The sequence below is a fragment of the Echinops telfairi genome, unplaced genomic scaffold (assembly GCF_000313985.2).
Source record: "Echinops telfairi isolate 266 unplaced genomic scaffold, ASM31398v2 ScPeMD7_22;HRSCAF=79, whole genome shotgun sequence".
NCBI lineage: Eukaryota > Metazoa > Chordata > Mammalia > Afrosoricida > Tenrecidae > Echinops > Echinops telfairi.
The window spans coordinates 17,938,934-17,960,219 of NW_022103919.1; the positions used below are offsets into that span (position 1 = coordinate 17,938,934).

Here is a 21,286-nt window from a genome sequence, read left to right on the forward strand (position 1 = left end):
CACTGTGTCAGCACATCTCATTGGGGGCTCCATCACTACGCTGGAACCCACTGCGGCCACTGTGTCAGCACATCTCATTGGGGGCTCCATCACTATGCTGGAACCTACTGCGGCCACTGTGTCAGCACATCTCATTGGGGGCTTCATTACTACGCTGGAACCCACTGCAGCCACTGTGTCAGCACATCTCATTGGGGGGCTCCATCACTACGCTGGAACCCACTGCGGCCACTGTGTCAGCACATCTCATTGGGGGCTCCATCTTTTTCTGATGACTCTCTAGTTTATCAAGCATGATGCCTTTCTCCAGGGACTAAAATCTCCTGATAAGATGCACAAAGTATGCGAGATAAATTCTCAGCATCCTTGTTGGTAAGGAATATTCTGGTGTATTACTTCTAAGACACATAGATCTATTCAATCTTCCGATTGTTCATGGTCTATTCAATAGTTTTTATCAACACGAAAATTCAAATGAATCACTTCTCTGGTCTACTTTATTAGTTGGCCAGCTTTCCCATGCACACAAAGCAAATCAAAATATTGTGGCCTGGGTCAGACACTAGACCTTCAAAAATAGTAGGAAAAGAAGGGCCAGCTGTCTGAAACTTCAGCATGTATCTAACAATGGTAAAGGAGAGTCAGCACAGCACTGAACTAGTGAAGGTCACCTTTCTGTTACTTCATGAAGCAGTCATGTCAAGGCCACTTCTAGACACTGAGGGTGGAGGGAAAGCTAATCAGAGACTGACTACAAACCTCTCTTATGACAGTTTACTGGCTGCTTTGGGAGTGAAGCATTATAGATAAAATGGTAAATAGATAAAATAGATAACAATAGCTAAAAATGCACAAATAGATAAAATGGTTAATAGATAAAATAAATAACAACAGATAAGAAATACATAAAGATATATTTACAAGGCACTGAGGTAGGTGACACATGGGCTTACAGAGAGCATGACTCTTCAGTTGAATCTAGAAGGATGAATAGGAGTTGACCAGACAGAAAAGATGATGGTTCGCCTCTATTCACGGAATCACACAATCAGCAGTGATGGGCGAGAATATCTGCTATCCTCCACCTTTAGGGAGATGTGCATGGCAGGCTGCGATGCTCTACTCTTAGAGACCAGCTAGCCACTGGCTCTAAAGTGATGCATTAAAAAATGTATTTTAATTAAAAAGACAGAAACCCTACAAGGAGTCTCACATGTTGAAAGGAGACAATATAAAATACTGTACACACACCCAGGCACAAAAAAAGGCAGAAAAGAAAAGGAGCACAAATTACTACCAATAGAGAGAAAGAAATAACTTTGAATTGCTCTGTGAACATGTGCTCTATGCAGGAGCTGGTGATGCTCAATATATAGGCCACAAAAGACCCTGGAACTGAAGCATGCGGGGGAGGAAGGGTACTTAAAGTACCACAGACCGTCAATCTGTCTTGAGAGACACAGCCAGAAGGCGCTTTCAAATCAAGGATGGCAAGATTTTATCTCACACACTTTGGACATCTTATCAGGAGAGACAATTCCCTGGAAAAGGGCATCATCCTGGGAAAAGCCGAGGGTCACAGAAAAGGGAGAAGGCCCTCAGTAAGGTGTGCTGGCAAAGGGGCTGCCAACACAGACTCAAACAGCAACGACTGGGAGGATGGCGCTGCACCAAGCAGGGTTCCATTCTATTGCACACAGAGGGTCACAATCAGTGGGAACAGACCAACAATAACAATAACATCCTCACCATTGGTATCTCTGGACTTCATGAGATCATCCGGGAGAAACATGGGGAGCTCAGCGACAAGGAATGGAACCAAGATATTTGGACCATTTCTCTGTGCTGGGAGGGTTTCTCTGGCTCCTAACACTTCCACTTCTGAGAAAGCGAAAGCAAAGGAAAAATGCCAGAAGAGGACGGTTGGGAAGAACAATGATTTTAATCTCTCTGGCCACAGTGGGATTAAGGGTAGGCCAGGGAAGCAGCTGTTTAATTACTGATCTATAAAGAGTGCTAAAACATCCCTGGATGAAATCAGAACCACAGCGCCTTGTTAAGGATTTAATTGCGTTCCCCCATAAATATGTGAAGTGCATCCTAAACCCTATTATCACCATTGGATGGGGGGGGGGGGGGTTGTCTTTGTTATACTAATGGAGCAAGATTAGCATTAGAGCAGATCTTAAACCAGATTCTTTAAAGACACATAAAAGATTAAACAAGCAAGGCTGGGCAGAGTTGAGGACGAAAAGGCAAAGCACAAGATCTTCCAGGAGCAGAAACACATAGACAAGGACCTTCTTCCAGGGCCAGGGAGAACGCTTTTCCCATAGAGCCAGCACCCTGAAATTCAGACTTGTAGCTTCATCAACTATGAAAAAATAAATTTTGATCTGTTAAACACTTGTAGTCTGTCTGTTATCGCAGAAGTAGGTAACTAAGATTGAGTGAGTAATACAGGTTTCCACAAACAACCTCTTACAAAACCCCCCAAAACCAAACTCACTACCACTGAGTTCATTAGGATTCGAATCCACCCCCGGAGAGCAGGATGGAATTAGAATTGCCCCTGTGGATTTCTGAGATGCTAACTCTTTTCAGGAGGAGGAAGCACCACTTTCTCCAGAGGAACAACTGGTGGTTTCAGATTGCTGACCTTGTGGTTAGCAGCGCCGTGACCCAAAGTCTGGGCGAGTACCATGTCATGCATGCTGTTGGAGAGTAATTCATGCTAGCAATCTTTTCTTTCACAAAATGACTGGCTTGGGTGATAAACTACAGCTCCTCTTTGACCCCTGTAATAAATTCCGGACGCACAAAGATGGACACATGTACCTCTCTAATAAGAGCTGTGACCTCAAAACTCTGACTTTTGGGGTAGCAGCCAAGCACGCTAACTATCTGCAATCATTGCCAGGGACTCATAAAGAAAAATGCTAGTTAATAAATGTAGGCCAATTGAAAAAGCAGGAAATCGTTATTTTGTAAATCCTACTTGGTAATTCAGGCCAAGAATTCAAAGTAGGCGAGGACTTAGTGGGGAACTAGGAACCATACAGTTACGAATGAAGCCAGGGGACTGTTTGGGTAGCAGGAAGAAAACTACCAGGGCACTTCATAAAGCTTATGGGAAAATTCCATTACCTTTCAATTCCATTCTTTCCAAAACTTTGTAAAGCCCCTGAATATACCTTAATCACAATGTACCTAGTACTGTGGTGAACCGTAACTTCAGTTGAGGGTATGTATATCGGATGCGCCTGGCATTTCTTGATTTGACTTAAATCCACAACATCATGTACAATGCATGGAGGTCACAATGCAGGTCTTTCAGTGTAACTTTCCGTTTATGAGCACAAGAGAGAGAAGTAAAACCAAAGTAAAACTGCGATTTCAGACTCAGAGCAACCCTAGGGCAGAGAACGGTTCCCTACGGACAGAAAGCATCATCTTTCCCCCAAGGAATGACTGGAGGGTTCAAAGCACTGACCTTACAGCTAGCAGCCCAATGTGTAACCCACTACACGCTCAGGGTGAAGTTCAATTATACCACAGTGGAAGCAACCTGGGCGAAAGCTGAACTTTCTGCTCCACAGTGATTGTCTCAGAAACCCACGAGGGCAGTTTTCTACCCGGCCCGACAGCACTGCGGTGAGTTGGTCTGATGGCGATGGCAGTGAGTCTGGTTTTGGCTTTTGGAAGCAACCTGGAAAATCCAGAGAGTGAAACATTTCCAGGAAAACCATGCTGACTTCTTCAGCAAACTGGGATAATACAAAGTGGTTTACTAGAACCTTGGAGGATGTGTCAAGCAGATGCAGTGCGTGGCCCTGAGCTCGGCCATCTCTGTAAGACATCTTGAGGCATCTGGAGGAACTAGACATAAAGGGTAAAAAGTCCCGGTTACTCATTAGGTGTCACCATGTAGGAACACGTTCAATCTTTTAAAGGTATGCACATAGAAATATCTAGGGGTAGAAGGACCTGCTTATAAATAATGTATTTTATTACTCCATCATAAACAGGATTGAAGAAGAATGATCTATTCTTTAACTCTAGGTTCCACCCACATACATAACCTTGCTAGGTGAAGGAAGAGGTATCAAAGCTGCCTCATTGGAAGAGGCAGCAGTTGGCCTCTCTCAGGTGTCCTATATCCTGGCTTTATAATTTCGGTACCAGATACGTTTTAATTAAATGTTATGAAAACGTCATGCTCGGTGTTACAGGGGTAAGAGATGTGCTCAGAGTGTAGATGTGCTTCTCTGGTGGACTACTCGGCCTGGACAACATCTGGAGAGACCATCTTGTTAGCACTTTGCCCAGAAGGCAGTAGAAATGGCAGCAGCAATTTCCATACCAATGAAAGACTACATTACACATGAGTATCTGTCTACTTAAAACCCCACAAACTGAGGGACTGTCACCAGGGATAGAGCGGGTTTCAGGAAAGCAAGCACAGGCGCTGAGACAGGTGTGTTCTGTGTAAACAGAAATTTCTCTGAGGGCTGCTCCCAAGAGCAGAAGGCAAAACAGGAAGCTACAGGGGAGGCTTAACTGGGGGATGGGCATCGTCATTAGACAGTGATGATCTGCGTCCACATTAGCAAGACCTCTTGAACTCAAACCAAAACCCTGCATTGGATCCATTCTGACTCATGGCACCCCTCAATAGGTTTCTGAGACTGTAAATCTTCATGGAGCAGGCAGCCCTATATTTCTCCTGCAGAGCAGCTGATAGGTTTAAACCACTGACCATGTAGACAGAAGTCCAATGCTTGCCTGACAGCGCTACCTGGCCTAGAAAAAATGGAAAGGGGAGGAGGCAGCTTAAGGATAAGAGCAGGAGTACAGACGTGACAAGAAGATCGAGGAGATGGAGGCGTTATTAGCAAGAGCCAGGACAGACCTCGTGGTAATAAAGTGAGAGGTAGCAATGGGAAGAGTCGAAGGACGAGAGTGACTGAAGAGGAAGGTGGCAAGCCTACGGGAGAAAAGAGAATTCACAGGAACAAGGAATGATGGATGACAGACACCAGCAACCTGGGGAGGTCGGTGAAAACGGAAAAAGCAGAGGAAACAGGACCGAGGGGGCAGGAAAGAAGGCCAGACAGCTGGTCAAAGGTCGAGGGGGCAGAATTTGGAACAGACAGGAGTAGGGTGCATCTTTTCATCCCCGTGTCCCCAGAAACTTATGTCTTAGGCACTTAGGAGGGAGGCATGGAAAGGGAGGAGGAGAAAGAGGGAGAAGGTAAGTACAAGATAAAGGAAAGTAGGCAGAAGAGCGGAAGAGAGAGACTAGGAATAAAAAGAGCAATGTGAAGGTGTGGAAGGAGGGAAAGGAAAAGAAATGGCAGGGAAACACATATTTTAGAGGCAGACAAGGGGCAGGGTGTTCACAAGCATCCTAATTTGTATTCCTGGATTATGTAATTCAAATTTACCATAAGAATACAACATACATTTTGACCCAGTAATGTTTCCGTGGGCGACCTGAATTCTAACTTATACCAGCGTCTGGAATCAGAATAAAAGCACCCTCAACTTTATGGAAGGGGGTGGGGCTGTGGGGGAGGAGGCATGAGGAGAAAAAAGAAGAACCCCGCCTAGCAGCCCTTCGATTCCGAGGGAGACCAGGAAGTCTAGCTGGGCAGCTTCTCCCCAAAGTCCCGCTCTTCAACTCTGGGCCGTTTTCTCATATAAACTTGGCCTAAAGCTGCTGACTATTTTTCACTCATTCTTCTGTTTGCCCAGAATGTAAACTAGAGGTGCATGTTGAGTTTATATAATTAACATAGGCATAAATCTGGCTAAATATGACAAAAATCCATTTCTCAGGTGCTTGGTTATCTAGATTGCTGACTACACTAATCACATTCATACAGTGATTACCAAATCTTTACTTTCTCTCCAGGAGGCAAGACTGAATGGAGAAAAAGGCCCAATCTCTGTAGCACGCAAAGCTTTCCCAGAACACACAGTCTTGAACAGCCCAGGAAATAATTCTGGGATGCAGCTGTAATTAGACTCACATACAATTTTCATGCAAAGGAAAACCTATCCATCAACCTAATAGTCGCTTCCCAGACACAGGCAAGGTTCTGTGTCTGAACCTCGGCCCGAGAAGTCTGATGCTTTCAGTAGCCGCCGTAGTCCAAGGAGTGTTTTTGTCGGCACTTTCTACTCTGCGTAGACGTCTTCCAGGACATGAACAAGATCAGAAATTTCTCCCCCAAACGATTATTACAGGATTTTTCAATTAACGTGGAATATGTGTTTGTGAATCGCACTTTTGCAAATTAGGGGAGACCTAGGGTGGCAGGCTCAGACTCCTAGGGTCTTTGGTTTGCTTTTGAAGCCGAAAACAGAAAACAAACATTTATCCTGACTGGTCACACCCATCATGCATTGCCAAACTTCTCTGGCCTACCACCCCCCTTTCAGGGGGAAAAAATTTACTCAGCAGCCCCTCCCCCACCGCAAAAACATTTGGAACCCATAAATTCAGGATATAGTATAGGCATCTGTTTTAACAGCCACCCCAACTCCCTGGGTTATTCCAATGCCCCCCCACCCCGCCGGGTGCAGTGTCACTCATTTCGGGGACCACTGACCAGGCATACTGTCTAGAGTTTAAGAGTCTGGCACAAGTTTCCTACCGATGCTTCTTATTTCGAGGTTCAAATCAGATACTAGACACACAGCACAGAACTCTGGGCGATGGTAGCCCAGAGAAGCTCCGAGTGGGAAGTAGGTGAAGGCAGAGATTCAGAGTACTGCCGGGATGAATACTCACTATTTGGTAGAGTCGGATAACTGATATTCTCGTCGTCTATCATAGCACTCCTGGATTCCAGGATCGTTCCATAAACTCTTTATTGCATCTACATATGGGCTTTCGAAGGCAGACACTTTCTCCACATCAACTTCTCGAACTAATTGTGCATGGGCCTGTGTAAAAAAAAAAGTCATATTTAACTTTCTTGCCATCACTGAAAATTGCCTTTGGTTTGCACATATTTTGCACAATTCAGATAACTTCTTTTCAAAATGCTTAATAAGAAAGTAACAGTTCTGGTTTGGTTCTGAGGTGAGAATCCAGTCCTCTTCCTCTAGAGTAAGATTTGAAAAAGACTAGGAAGAAAGCCATGTATCCAACTCCTATGGGCGCATTAAGCAAGTTATATTAAACAGTAGGCTGTTTTGGAGTGATTATCAGAGCATTGAAACAATTCATATTATTTAAGGGAACATTGAGGATTAATTATCTTCTCTGTGTCTACAGTTTGTTATAATTAAACACAAAATTTAAATACTCATATACTCTGTATATGAGTGTCATGTGTGTTTGCCAAAACACAACTAATCAGAATTCTTAACTAATCAGGATTAGTTTCTAGAGTACATTTGTAAGAATAGGGTTAAAAACTACTAGAAAAAAAATTAGTGGTTTAATGTAAGCAACAATAATAACGTAAACCCCCATTCCAAATTTTAACACAATTCTTTTATAGTTTCATTACATACATATTGAATTGAGAATCGACTTTTGCTTTACCGACAATGAAAAAGGGCTTTGTCATTTTCATTATACGTGGGTAAGAAAACATATTGTTACTAGGGACCCAGTTCATACATGTGCAGTTTATTCCAAAGAAGATGTGTTTACACATCTCTCCACGCTGGACAGATGGGATTCTGAGGCCAGGGCTAATGTGAATCTTTAAACAAAACTCAAGTGGGTACCGCATCTTCCCAAATTGAAGCTCTGTAACAAATTTATGGAAGTGCTGCCCCAGCAGCTTTTCAGATGGACCAAGCATTTTTTTTTTTGAGGCTTTCAAAGAGGCTTTTTATTTATCTACCTCAAATAGACACTATCATAACGTAGTTACTCCTCTTACTAAAATCGTTCAAATCAATGTCTGGACCACTCTATCAAAAAGGACATTTATCTCCCAATCAAAGTGGTTCAGTAGAAGGTAGGCGTGGACACCAGAGCCAGTGGTGGGTGGCCAGACTCAGCCACTTCCAGAGAGTGGCCTGAACCCCCGAGATACGAAAATAGACAGCCCTTGTCTCTTACAAAGCACAGAATCAGTAGTAGTTGTTTCCATTCAAGGAAAGACCACTTTTTCTCTCTGAACACTGGTGGGTTGCTAAATTGGGTCCGACTGCTTGGCGGGTTCCTATGGGGAGTGGGGGCACGGCTGCAGGAGGGGGATGTCATCAAAGTTGGGTGTTGGAGGGCAATTTGAGGGTGCGAGACCCGAGCACGTTAAAGGGCAGGTCCTTATGTCGGGACACCAAGGTTGACAACAGCCCACCTGCTGTCACCAGAAACTGGCCCCAGCCACCTCCCACCACCACCCCACACCCCAGCAGTGGGCCCTGTGCACCTGGGGCAGGCTGACTCACTGCTGCCTCTGGAGCAGCTGTGTAAGTCAGACAGACCTGTCAGTCTGTTCTAGAAGGCCCACAGGTACACTAGCTTGGGTGGCAGCAGCAGGGGACAGAGGCAGGCCTGCCCCTCTTCCCTCTACTGCAAGACGCAGGAGGGTATAAGAAACACTCCTGACCTCTGGGTGCTGACCCTTGGGTGGGGTGGGGGTGGGCGACCTTGGGTATTGGCCAGTACCAGGAACAATAACTTATTCCTTACTGTCAGTGGCAGCCAAGCCAAACAGGACCCAGGTTGACTCCCTGCCCTCAGGGGCCACCCGGGTTCTTCCCACTTCCCCAGCCCTGCCCATGTGGGCAGGAATCTTCCGCAATGTGACCCGGGCCCCTGGGTGCCCTTGCAGGGAGCCAACTTAGCACCTGCCCGGACCAAACATTTTAAGGAAGGCAGCGAAGACCTGAACGATGAGCTAAGAGAGGGAAGCCGATTAGGCTCAAGGGATGAAGACCCTGGCTGAGCTCCACACACGGAAGACGCTGCAGAAATACCTGCGACAGAGCAGCTTCCCAAGCCGGGGCTCTCACGTGGTCTGCCATTGTCAATTTCACGCGACCGTCAGCCTCAGAAACCTCTGGCTTGGTGGGCACAAGCTTCGGCACAGACTTCAATTAGCAACAAGCGCGTATCTTTCTAGTAACCTTTTAGGCAAGATCGAAGCTAATGGAGATGAGTTCGTTTTAGATTTACCAGTACCATCCACAGGGAAAGTTCCAATTAGGGCAGTGGTTTCGGAGAGGATTGGCCGGACCAGAGGTCTGCTCAACAGATCATGATGTACAGGATCCCCCAGGAGTCAGAGCGACAGATTTTCTCAAAGGACACAGGTTAATCTGGGCTCTTACTGTGGAGAAGTTCTAAGAAAATTGAAAAGTGCATTGGTGGAAAAAAGTCCAGGAGCCTGGAGCTGAGTTTTTCTCTCCAGCATGGCGTCTGTTCATTTGCTGAGGGTGGAAAGGGCTGTTCGAGGAGAATTTCCTTGAGAAACCTTGTTGCATTCACTCTATTGCCCTGGGCTTGCCAATTCAGATTTATTTTTGTTTGCAAATTTTAAAGAACATTGAAAAGGAACATGGTTTGAGTCCCTTGAGGGTGCCAAAGCTGATGTTTAGATAAGGTGTAAATTAAAAAACATGGAATTCTTTGGGGAGGGGTTAAATGAAAAATCAAATCCACTGTCATGAGTCAATTCTGACCTCCAGAAGCCCTGTCGTTCCTGAATCTAGATGGGAGCAGCAGCTTCATCTCTCTCCCAGACTATCGTAGCTTTGAACTGTTGACCTTGAGGGTGACCTGGACCTCTCAAGAAAAGCTATCAAGGCTTTTTGGGGAAATGATTAGAGACCTAAGATTAGATATATGACTTTGGGCATATCTTCACATTTTTCTATTTTTCATGTAGCTTCACATTTTTATATTTTTGCTTAAGAAATGTTTCCTTAATTTTCTAGCACTACTCTCTTTGACTTAGCCTTGTACCACATTTATGAAATGTGCGAAAAGGGGTAAGGAGATTTTAAAAATCTTTTCAAGAAGATTAAAGTTAAACTGCATTATGGCCTAACCATCCCAATCAAACCACAGAAAGCCATATCTATGCAAATTACATATGTATATACAAATAACCATAAATATAACAACTAATTATATTATAGCTAATGAGACTGGAATTCAGAATCAGATGGCTGATAATTTATTGACATAGTTCTAGCTTTTCAGAACTATTTCTATAGGAATAAAAACCTTTGAACTGGTTATACAATGAATGACTATCATGATCAAATAATGACCTATTTGTTTACATTATGAAATTTTAAGGAGACATAATTTCAGCATCTCATTCATATTAGACTCCAAATTTTATCTTCCTTCTATCTACTTAAGTGGGGAAGGTTCCATATTAAAAACTAATCTTGATTTCAGTAAGGTTTTAGGAAGCTAAATACACTGAGGTGAACAAAATTACTTTCCTTGCTAATTGTGTTCTGACCTTGAGAGTTAGACCCAGTAATTGAGAAGCCCTAGCTCCACTGAGTACCCTAATCTTATAAAACGGGTCCCTACAGTTGTATTTAGTTCCCTGCCAAGCAATCTGCTTAGTTCTCCTACTTATCGTCAAGTTTACCAGCTTGGACTGTCATGGTTGATCCCTACTACAGGTAAGGCGCGCTATCTCTGTTGGAGTTCCCTATGAGAGTCACCCTTCACGAATCAGAATATCACTGGCTCCTACAGTTCCAGGTGCTGTGCTCTGCTTAGCTAGGCGGGGGCAGCTTCTCCATACTGAACCTCATGGATCATGAGCATATATTGGGTCCCTTTGCTTTGCCTTTTGCCTGTTGTCCTAGACCAGAACCTCTGAGCATCAAGTGCTGTGTATGTGGCTCTTCTCCACTCTTCCCAACCTCAGCAGATATGTCTAGTGCCACATCTCACACATCCCTCCTTTCTGCCCTTGCTCAGTGAATAGGAACAAGTTCTGACTTTTTGTCTTTTTTTTAAAAAGAACCTTTTCATGTGAATGAGGCGAAGGTGTGCAGAGCAGATCACCAGTTTTACATTCAACGATTCGTGCACACTTGGTTTCATCTCATCCACTGCAATCCCCTCAAGGCACCATCACTCATCCCATTTCTTCCCCGTGCTTCTTGGTTCCATGCCTCCTTTGTGGGATATAAAAAGACTTTTCCCCAGCTTAAGAGATATTCTCCTGAAGGCATCTGGTCCACTGTAGGTGGGACTCACACACTACTGATAAGGATAGTAATTGTTCCCATGGAGAGCCAGAGAACAGGTCAATGACATCCAGGGTTAGGTTGCCATCCTGAATCTAGGATCTGCCCATCTAGTCACAAGTGTACCCCCAATCCTTCCCCTTCCTACTGCGTTTATACCCCTAGATTGTCCCCCTCTCATTACTGTATTACCTATAGTATAACCCCTTCCTGTGATGTATGTCTTTACCTGTAATTAGGGGGCTTGCATTCCCCGCCCAAAGATATATAAGCCTTGGTTAGTAATAAAGAGCTCTCTCTCCCCCTGGCTCTCTCTCCCTTGTCCCCTCTCCCCTTGTCCTCCTTCCCCTCCCTCTCTCTCCTACCCTCACGTCTCCCATCACCACGTGGACCACCAAGCGGGGCTGAGGTGAACATACTACCATGAAATGTGCCTGACTCCATTATTTCAATCTCTCTTCTATCGTTCTTATTCTCTATGACTTTACTATAATCGTTACTTATTATTGCTGTACAATCACACCTACTGGGCCCAGGACGATTTATTAGGGGCTGCTCCCTGACACTCCTTCTTCCCTAACCCACTGAAATTTGCCCTTGGGTAAATGCTGCCCCTTTGACTTTGAATGATTGATTATTTTAATCTTGGAATGAGTTCTGAAGGGTGCTTAAAGGCCATTGTCACCAGGCTCTTTTTCTGTCTTTCTTTTTTCCTTCCTTCCTTCCTCCATCTTTTCTTTTCTTTTAAGAGACCATTTATTAAATCAAACAGGAAAATTACAGAAACTTAGCATCCAGATGAGGGAAACCATCAGTGCAAGGTCATAATGGTGGCCAAGGGTTTTCTGTGGTGTACATGTCAAAGAAAACGATCACATACACATGGGGCAACATATCACACAGCTACTGGTGGGACTAGCCTGTGTGGAGTTGGGCTCATGGCTGGGACATGTAGTTCATGTAAGGCAGAGGAACTTGCAATATTGGCCCAGGGGTTTCCCGAGGCAGTCAGAGGATAGCTCATGCTTTTGTGACTGAGAATGTTGGTCTCCATCAAGGACACACCCGTGTAAGTTCATACGGGAAACTGCGCATCCCTGGACTGGTCAGCAGGGTGGAAGGAATCCACTTTCCACTGTACTCTCTGAGGAAAAGACTAGTCAGATCCCCAGTCAACAGTCAGAGGAGACTCAACAGTGGCTTAATCCACTCGAAGATTCTACAAATGGATTTGGGGCAGTCATGGTCATTCACACCCTTCTCTAAAACTCACTCACTCACTCCCTGCCATTGGGTCTATGCTGACTCTTAGCGACCCTACAGAACAGGGTAGAACTGCCCCTCCCAGAACTCTTTACAGGAGTAGAAAGTCCAGTCTTTTTTCTGTGGGGTGGCTGGTGATTTTGAACTGTTGACCTTAGGGATCGCAGCCCAAATGTAAGCTCTATACTATGAGGGATCTTCTTCTGTAAACTAAGTGTTCAGAATTTAGGCTCTAACATTTTGTGATTATGAATTCTATTACTCCTTCCCTGTGGACTTAGCTGACATTCCCTTAGGTGGAGGTTTACTTCAAGATAAACCTCTACTGACTCGGTGTGTCTTGCGGCATGGCCACACTCACCCTTGGTATAGTCATAGGTTTCCATGGCTGTGCCCACACTACAGAGTTCTCTTGAGGAGTCTGAGATCCAGGAGGTTAGGAGGGGGACTTTCCTGCTGGATGTACTTTGATGCTGCTTCCATTGTGTGCATGTGCAGCCATCCCCATGATAAATAACACTAAACATTAACACAAATACTCATTATTGATTTTGTTCAATACTGGGGGCCCCTCTGTGAGAACAGGTGCGCAGAGGTAAGAGTTGTTGTCAAGCTAGTGAATGAAGAAATACTGCCTCTGGCTCAGGGCCAGACACACAGTGGGCCCCTCTGACATATCTGCAGAATGAGTGAGAGTGAGGTGCTTCCACACCGGGTTCATTTTAATAATCAGTTGGAGTTTCCACCTGAAAGTAAGTGCTGAAGGTTTACAGGGTATCAGCCTAGGCTAGGGCCTGGGCGATTCTGATTATGTTGGACCAAAATTCAGATCAGACTCTGCTTCTGAACAGCCTTGTGACCCTGGCTAAATTGTTTAAGCTATCTACACTTTACTTTCTGGTGAGGAACATGCTGAGCTATCTGCCTTGTACAAATTGGTAATAATACTATAGGTCAATGTTTCTCCAAGGGTGGTCTAAAAACCAAAGAGCATCAGTATTGCCTGGGAACTCATTAGGAAAGAAAATCCTAGGATAATATCTCAGACATACTGGACAAGGAACTCTTGGAGTGGTGCCCTGCTCTTCCTGGTTTCAGAGGCCACCCGGATGACTGTGATGCAAATCCCCACCACACTGATTATGAGCCAGTGATAGCGCCAAAGCAGGTATCGTTAACAGGTGGCTCACAAGGGCCAGCAAACCACGAGAATTAGTGAATGATGGGGACCATGGCACACTGAAAAATATGTGCCTTGATTAAACAGAACTGTTGCTATTTCATTCCAACCAACTGCTGATATTAGAAGCATAGGTCTGCTATGGCCAGATCCTCCAATCATTCAAGGGAAAAGGATGGCCCTAAAGATACAGTTTGGGGAGAGTGGCTGGTCTGACCTGCCCACATGGGGGCAAACCAAGAGGGGAGTGCAACAAACCAGTGTTGGAATGAAGCCACAAAGTCCTCAATTGTAGACTTTTGACTCGTGTGTGTGTGTGTGTGTGTGTGTGTGTGTGTGTGTGTGTTTATTACAATGAAAGTCTACAGGTGGAATGGGGTGTGGTGTGGGGGATGGGACTAGACTACTCTATCCCTCGCTGCAGGAACAGCAATGGGGACTTTCAGTATGCATGCCTTTCAAAAACAAATGCTAAAGACTAAAAGGGTGTATATGGTGTTAGGTACGTGGGTCCCAGGATATGGAACCCTGAAAGGAAAGTAGACTGGACTGATGGATTTTAATATATCCTTCTTGCTATTTGACAGAGACATTCACCTGCTCTGTTGTTAGACTTGGGACTATCTGGATAGTCTTTCTTCTGTTGTTATTGTTGTGGTTTATTTATACAAGATAGGCAGGATAGGGGTATGGAGACAGTGACAAGACCAGTGGTCCCTGGGGCATGGGTGTGGAGGAAGCAGTGAGCCAATAAGGTTGGGGACAGGGGAATAGTAAGGGTTCCAAAACTGATGGCGAGGAGGGTGCAGCTTTTCTGGTCATGTTCTAACAATGCGGCCTTGTATGGTACTCACTTTCCCTACACGATCACTGAAGACAAAATGAGTGCATAATCGAATGTGGTGAAGAATGTTGATGGTGCCCGGCTATTAAAAGATAAAGCTTTCTTCACCACATTGCTAATGCACCCATTTGTCGTCAGCGATTGTGTTGGGAAGGAGAGCATCAGAGAATGCCAGGTTGTTAGAACACAGTGTTCTTGCATTGAGGGAGGGCTTGAGCAGTGGCCCAAAGTCTGTTCACTTACTCAATGTATTGCCATATAAATACACGTACACAGGCCAATACCTCTATTTTTATGAATTAATATATTTACGTAAATGCATACCGATGTTTATACCTCTATCCATAGCTTTGCTTCATAGATCTTTCCTGTTTCCTTTTACCTTCCTCCTGTCTTACCATCATGCTCGCTCTTCTTCTGCCTCTTAGTAATTCCTCTCAGCTAGATTGCTGTTGCTCCAACACCACTGGGATCTCTACATCCTCCTCGTTATTGCTTTTAATTCCCTAGTTGTTCCCCTGTCTTTGGCTTTACTTGTTCACTGCTCCTTTCCCCTACCTCCTCCTACCTCCGAGTCCCTCCAGGACCACTGGTCCCATTGCTTTCTCCTCGGGCTTGCTTCCCATGCCTGTGTTTTGTTTTGTTTTTTATAAATAATCATCTTATTAGGGGCTCATACGACTCATCACAATCTGTACATACGTCATCTGTGTCCAGCACTTTAGTACATATGTTGACGCCCTCATTCTTACGACACCCACTTTCCACCTGAGCCCCTGGTGTCAGCTCATTTTCCCCCTCCATCCCCGCTCCCCCTCCCCCCAAGCCTATGCTTTTATAGGTAGACAAGACAACAGTAAAGGAGACAAAACAAAAATGAACCAAAAGATTGAAGAAAAAAAAGAAAACTAGCATCCTCCCCCACCCCAGCCCGAAAAAGCATACATAATTTACACGGAATCCAGGTCAGATAAACCCCTCAGGAACAGAAATGGGAGTAGTGATAACAGGAGGGTAGGGGGAAGATGTGGGGAGGAGGGAGGGAAGGAGGAATTAATTGCAAGGATTGACACATAACACCCCCCTCCCCAAGGGGGACGAACAACAGAAATGTGGGTGAAGGGCGACATTGGTTGGTATAAGATATAAAAATAATAATAATTTATCAAGGGGTCACAAGGGGGGGGAGGGGGAGGGAAGAAAGACGAGCTGATACCAAGGAGTCAAATAGAAAGTAATGTTTAGAAAATGATGTTGGTAATGTCTATACAAATATGCTCGATACAGTTGACTTATGGATTGCTGTAAGAGCTGTAAGAGCCCTGAATAAAAGAATCTTTAAAAATAAATAAATAAAATAGAATGTAAAAATCAATAAATAAAAATAAAAGATACAGCATCTAGGGCAGGGGTCCTCAAACTACACCCCATGGGCTACATGCGGCCCTCCGAGGACATTTATCTGGCCCGCTGGGCGTTTTTGCCCCATTTTTTTTACTCAAAATAAGATATGTGCAGTGTGCATAGGAATTTTTTAAACTATAGTCTGGCCCTACAACAGGTCCTGAGGGACAGTGAACTGGCCCCCTGTTTTAAAAGTTTGAGGACTCCTGATCTAGGGTCTTAAAGGCTTGTAATTAAACAAGCGGCCATCTAGCAGGGAAGCAACAAAGCCCACCTGGAATAAGAACACCAGCCTGTGTGATCATGAGGCAGTGACAAGAAGAGGTATCAGAAGTTCAAAAACAAGTAACCAAATTGATGTGAAGGGTTGGGGAGGTAGTGGAGTAAGATAATTGGGCAGTCTCTCTCAGAAGGGCCACAAGATGATAAAGCCAGGGTGCGGCAGGGCACTGATGAACCCCATAACTGTCTTCAAGTCCTTTAACATTTCCTCCCTTTACTCTTACGGTTTCTACTTGTTTCGCCTCATTAATCATGTCAGACCTGCGGATGTTCATTTGTATAATTAACCTCAGTTGAAACGTGAAAGACTAGATAGTTTACTCTTCAGAAACAGTAGCAGGAGTGACGGTTCCCTGAGAGGACAGGAATTTGGGGGGAGGGGGTGTTGGGTAGATGGGGAGTAGCTGATAGCACTGATGACTCTATAACCCTACGCCAGGGGAGCAAACCACAGAACTGTTTGTGAATGAATATACTGGATGGTGTAGGATACAGCATAAATAAATAAATAAGGATTCCTGGGGGGGAGGGTGGGGAAGGGAGGGGATAAAAGGGAGCTGATATAGATCAAGGAGTTCAAGAAGAAAAAAATGTTTTGAAGCTTAATGTGTAGCAATTGTACAATACTGCTTGATGAGATTGAACTATGGAATTAAGTTATAATATCTGTAAAAGCTCCCAATAAAATGATTTTTTTTAAAAGCTAGGATAACTAAATGCTGCAGAAGAAAAAAAAAAAAGAAGTCACAAGTTTTCTATATAGTATCCTGGCAACCTGGGCAAAATAAAGTATATCTGTGCCTAAGCTGTATTATGGGCCTTTAATTTGCAATACTTGTTCTAAAGGATTCTTTCTTAATCCATTTGTTTCCCAAATACGCTTGGCCAGTAACACTTTAGCCTGTGTGAAACCCAGAACACAGTAGCCAGTCGCTGGTGACCTCACACTAGCGAGGGAATGAATTTCCAGCCCTTTCCCACAATTACATTCAGATAAACGGTTCGTTATAGAGGGCCCGCTGGCTGCGCTTAGTGGCTGTGAGTCGGGCCGCTAACCACAAGGTGGGCAACCTGAAACTACCAGCAGCTCTGAGGGAGAAGGGGGCTTTCAGATCCAGTAAAGAAGCTCACAGGGGCGGTTTTACCCTGGCCTACTGGGTTGCTCTGGGTCAGAATCAACTCAGCGGCACTGAGGTGACTTGGATTACTCATAAAGAAACCCTGGTCCAGTGCAGGTAAAGGAATGGTCTGCTAAGCACAAGGCCAGCAGTGAGAGTCCATCAGCTGTTCCTAGGGACCAACTGAGGCTCTCTGATCCCATAAAGATTTACAGACTCAGAAACCCAAATGGGCAGTGTCTACTCTGTCCTGAAGGGTTGCTATGAGTCAAAATCAGCTTGAAGGCAGTGTGTGTATTAGTTACAGGAAGAAATGGTTGAGGTCCTTCTCTGAATTGGGTAAAACTATATGGTAACCTAGGTTAGTGTAGGTAGGATTTGAAATGAATTTGATATCCACGAAGAAGCCAGTCTTTCAATCCTTTGGAAGGGGCTCCCTTTCTGCCAGAGGCAACAGTTCCAGCAGTCCAGACTCGTTTCACCAGTACGATGCAAGGTTTATTGGTCCCCCGTGAGCGCGAGGCAATAAGTAATCACAGACTTAGAAACGGCCCCTGTCCAGGGAAGGGGTTCCTACAGACGGCAAGTCCACAAAGCCTGGGAGTAGATCGAGGGAGGGTGTTTGTAGTTCCACCTTTAATTCCAGTTGACTTGCAAGGGCATTGAATAAAGACAACATTCTCAACAATGTATAAAGTTGCTACTTTGCACAAAGAACTGGCTTCTGTAAAATGAGACTACTCTTTGTTGCCTCAAAACTCCTGCAATTTCCCACTGCAGTCTATCTCCACTTGCTTTTCCTTACACTGAAAATGCCTTCTCTCTTCCTTTTATACCTTATTTAGCTTTTTTCAAGAGCTGTATGAATGCATTCATCTACAAATAACATGCACATAATACAGTTCCAAACTGTGCAACTGTTCGTGTTGTTTTTATAAATATGCTAAACCAACTGATTTTTACTCGGTGCTTTTTCTTCTTTCTTTTCAGTCCAGTGAATTAAAAGTTGTCTCATCTTAATATCTGATGGCAACATGGAGGTTTGGTTTGCAGGGGGTCATGTGTGTTCTTTGATAGATGGGGGAGGTCCAACTGCCCATCTGGGGCCCCGTGGGGCTGAGGCAGTGTACAGCCCTTCCCGCCCCACCCTGTTGCCTGGCTTTCCATGGACTGACCATGCTAGACCTGGGTGCATGCAGGTAACAACTCACCACCTGCTGCAGAGCCAGTGCAAGGCTCTGGCTGTGGTGCCTCACATACACCTGGCTCAATGGACCTGGCTGCAGGTTGGCTACACCAAGAGCTCCACCACTCAGGCTTACCTACAGACTGCCTTGGATTACATGTAGAGGTTCAACTGCTTATTTTCTGGTAACCAGTATACTACCAATCTCATTCATGACTTCTGGGCCTTGGCTTATACCTTTATTACACAAATGCAGGTATGCATTGTTTAATATCCCTGACATATTCTGTGAAATATGTTATATGATTTGTACATCATGCAAATGGCATATTAAAAATTATGGAATGTATTCCTAATCACCCTTAACGTCTACTCCACTGACACTGCAGTTGCAGGCCAAAGGAACTGGCTGCCCCAGTGTCACCACACTGCAGTCACAGCCGCAGAGTCAAAGGAAAGAAGCAGGGCGAGCAGACTGTGCAAGAATGGAGGGAGCCAGGGCAGCATGGTGACTGCCGGCACCCTGGACACAGCCCAAGAGTCCACACCCAGTCATATCCTCTGCCTCATCTGCTTGGATCCCACTCAGGGTCAAGTGCTGCCAAGAGTCTGGGCCTGGGAGTCTTTAAAATGATTAGGGATGTGACTTAGGTTTTGTATCAAGTTGCCTGGGCCAGAATTCTCAGTAGTTTGGCAACAATCCTCTACAATGTAATCTAATACGGTATAATCAACTTCATGCTGGGATTGAACACATGCCATCAACCCTGTGAGCAGCTGGCAGTTGTGATGAAGTCCAGCCGGCATCATTAGGCCATAGCCCTGATGCCACTGGAAGAAAGGCTCCTCAGGGTGTGGCCTATTCCTTTGTAGGGCAGATTCTGTGGGGAAGCTTATTACTTCTGCTGGTTCTGGGTCCTGTGTCTGGTTTGGGACCACTCCCCACTCTCCTGCCATATTGCCTGCTGATTCCAGGAGCCATCAGCAGTCTGTTGACGCTAGATTAATTCAACTCGGTGTCTACCAGCTTGTGGTTTTCCTACTTCATCTTCTTGCTTCTTAGCGCGTCAGCCTTTGCAAGATACGAGTGAAGCCTCCGGCTTGCCATATGACCCATGGACCTGGACCAGCCTGGACTGACCCACTTCTACAACGGCACGCGCGCTTGCTTCTCTAGAGAACACAGTCCACCACGTGGGGAACATAAAAAACAAAATGAGAACAGCTTTCTCTTAAAAAAGAAAAAAAATAACTTTATGCTCTTATGGGACCATGGATATATACTTGGTCAGAAGCTGTCTGAACGGATTTAAGTAATGCATACCTATACAATCACAAGTAACACGCCCAGATGATTGAATGACGCTGACATTCACGCCTAGAAATGCCATGACATATGCCAAGTGTAAGCATGGTGCACAATTCCAGAATTTCCAACCACAGAATACCTACATTTTCTTTATCTAGATTGTATATCTAGAAGGGGGGAAATGGCTAACTGAGTCCAATTCCTTTGGGATCCAATATAGAGAGTACATAACAAATATATGTCAAATTTAATTGTATTTAAGCAGCACATATTATACACACACATGATGCCACATCTGAGGAGTGAATGCCTGTTTCTCATAGGAGTATTCCATTATGTACTATGCAATCATTGATAGCACTTATCTCTGCAGTTGGGTTACATTTAGTTGTGTGGCAATGGTCAATATCTTCCTCGCAATCAAAGCTTAAGTTTGAAGACAGGCCCAACACTGGCTTCTCTGAGTATCTGCCGCCCAATAGAGGCACAATAAATATCTGTTGAATTAATATAGGACAAATGGAAAGAAGAGTGGAAACTGTACTTCTTTCCACACAACTAAATGTAACCCAACTGCGCAACCAATGTCACTGCCATGTGGAGCTGGGAGCTGAAGCTGGTGCTGTGCCAACAGTGCAAGGCGGCACGGCTGCTGGGCAGTGAAAGAAGCCAGGAGGCTGGGAAGAAGGAGATGCAGGGAGAGAGGATGCAGGCATTGTGATGTGCACCATAGCTCCACTGCACATTCACTCTGAGAGGGTTGGGGTCTTTAAAACTATTAGGGGGAAATAATAAAAATCAGGTAAAGAAAAAAATAAAATACTTTTTGGGACCACGGATGCAATGTGGTTGCGTGTATATATACCTACATATAGTAGATACATCTACAATACATAGGGCATCAAGGAGTATGATATGACCCTTTTAGGGGCATGCAACATCATGTGCTGAGATCAGACCTCAATATTCTAGACAGTTCAAAGTAGGATTTGACTATGAAAAACTCACCTAGAGAGGAAATTGCATGTTGACTCCAAATTCAAATCAACACTGATGTTAGCTTCATGGCAAACCCATAACCATCGCCATCCGTGGAAGAATAAACCACACCCAGCTCACCGCCACGGACTCAAGTTCGACTCCCAGGGCCTTGACAGGACACAAGCTAGGCCTCGTGGGCTTTGAGACTGTAATTCTTTACAGGAGTTGCATGCCATCCTCAAAAACACATACCTGACTATGCTGTCTTCACTCAAGGCAGAATTTCTAAGTCAATTTTATTATTCTTTGTATTAGTCTGCGTACTTTGGAGAAACAAATCCACAGCAACTCATGTATAAGAGAGTTTTATGTAAAGAAAATGGGCATCACGAAAACATCCCAACCCAATGCTGCCCAAGCCCACAAGTCCAACCTTAACCCATTAACCCAACACCAGTCCACAAAGTCCTCCACCTCACAAAACAGAGGCAATGATGCCGACTGCAGGAGGAAAGCTGAGTCA

The 21,286-nt window shown here is 44.7% G+C and overlaps 1 protein-coding gene across 1 annotated transcript in view; it reads right to left on the reverse strand.

Moving 5' to 3' along the window:
- LOC101637893 (guanine nucleotide-binding protein G(q) subunit alpha) overlaps positions 1 to 21,286 on the reverse strand; it is a 249,891-nt gene that overhangs the window by 100,817 nt on the left and 127,788 nt on the right. The window contains exon 2 of the mRNA XM_004713824.4: positions 6,800 to 6,954. Coding sequence (XP_004713881.1) covers positions 6,800 to 6,954 — 155 coding nt within the window. The remainder of the gene's footprint in view (positions 1 to 6,799; positions 6,955 to 21,286) is intronic.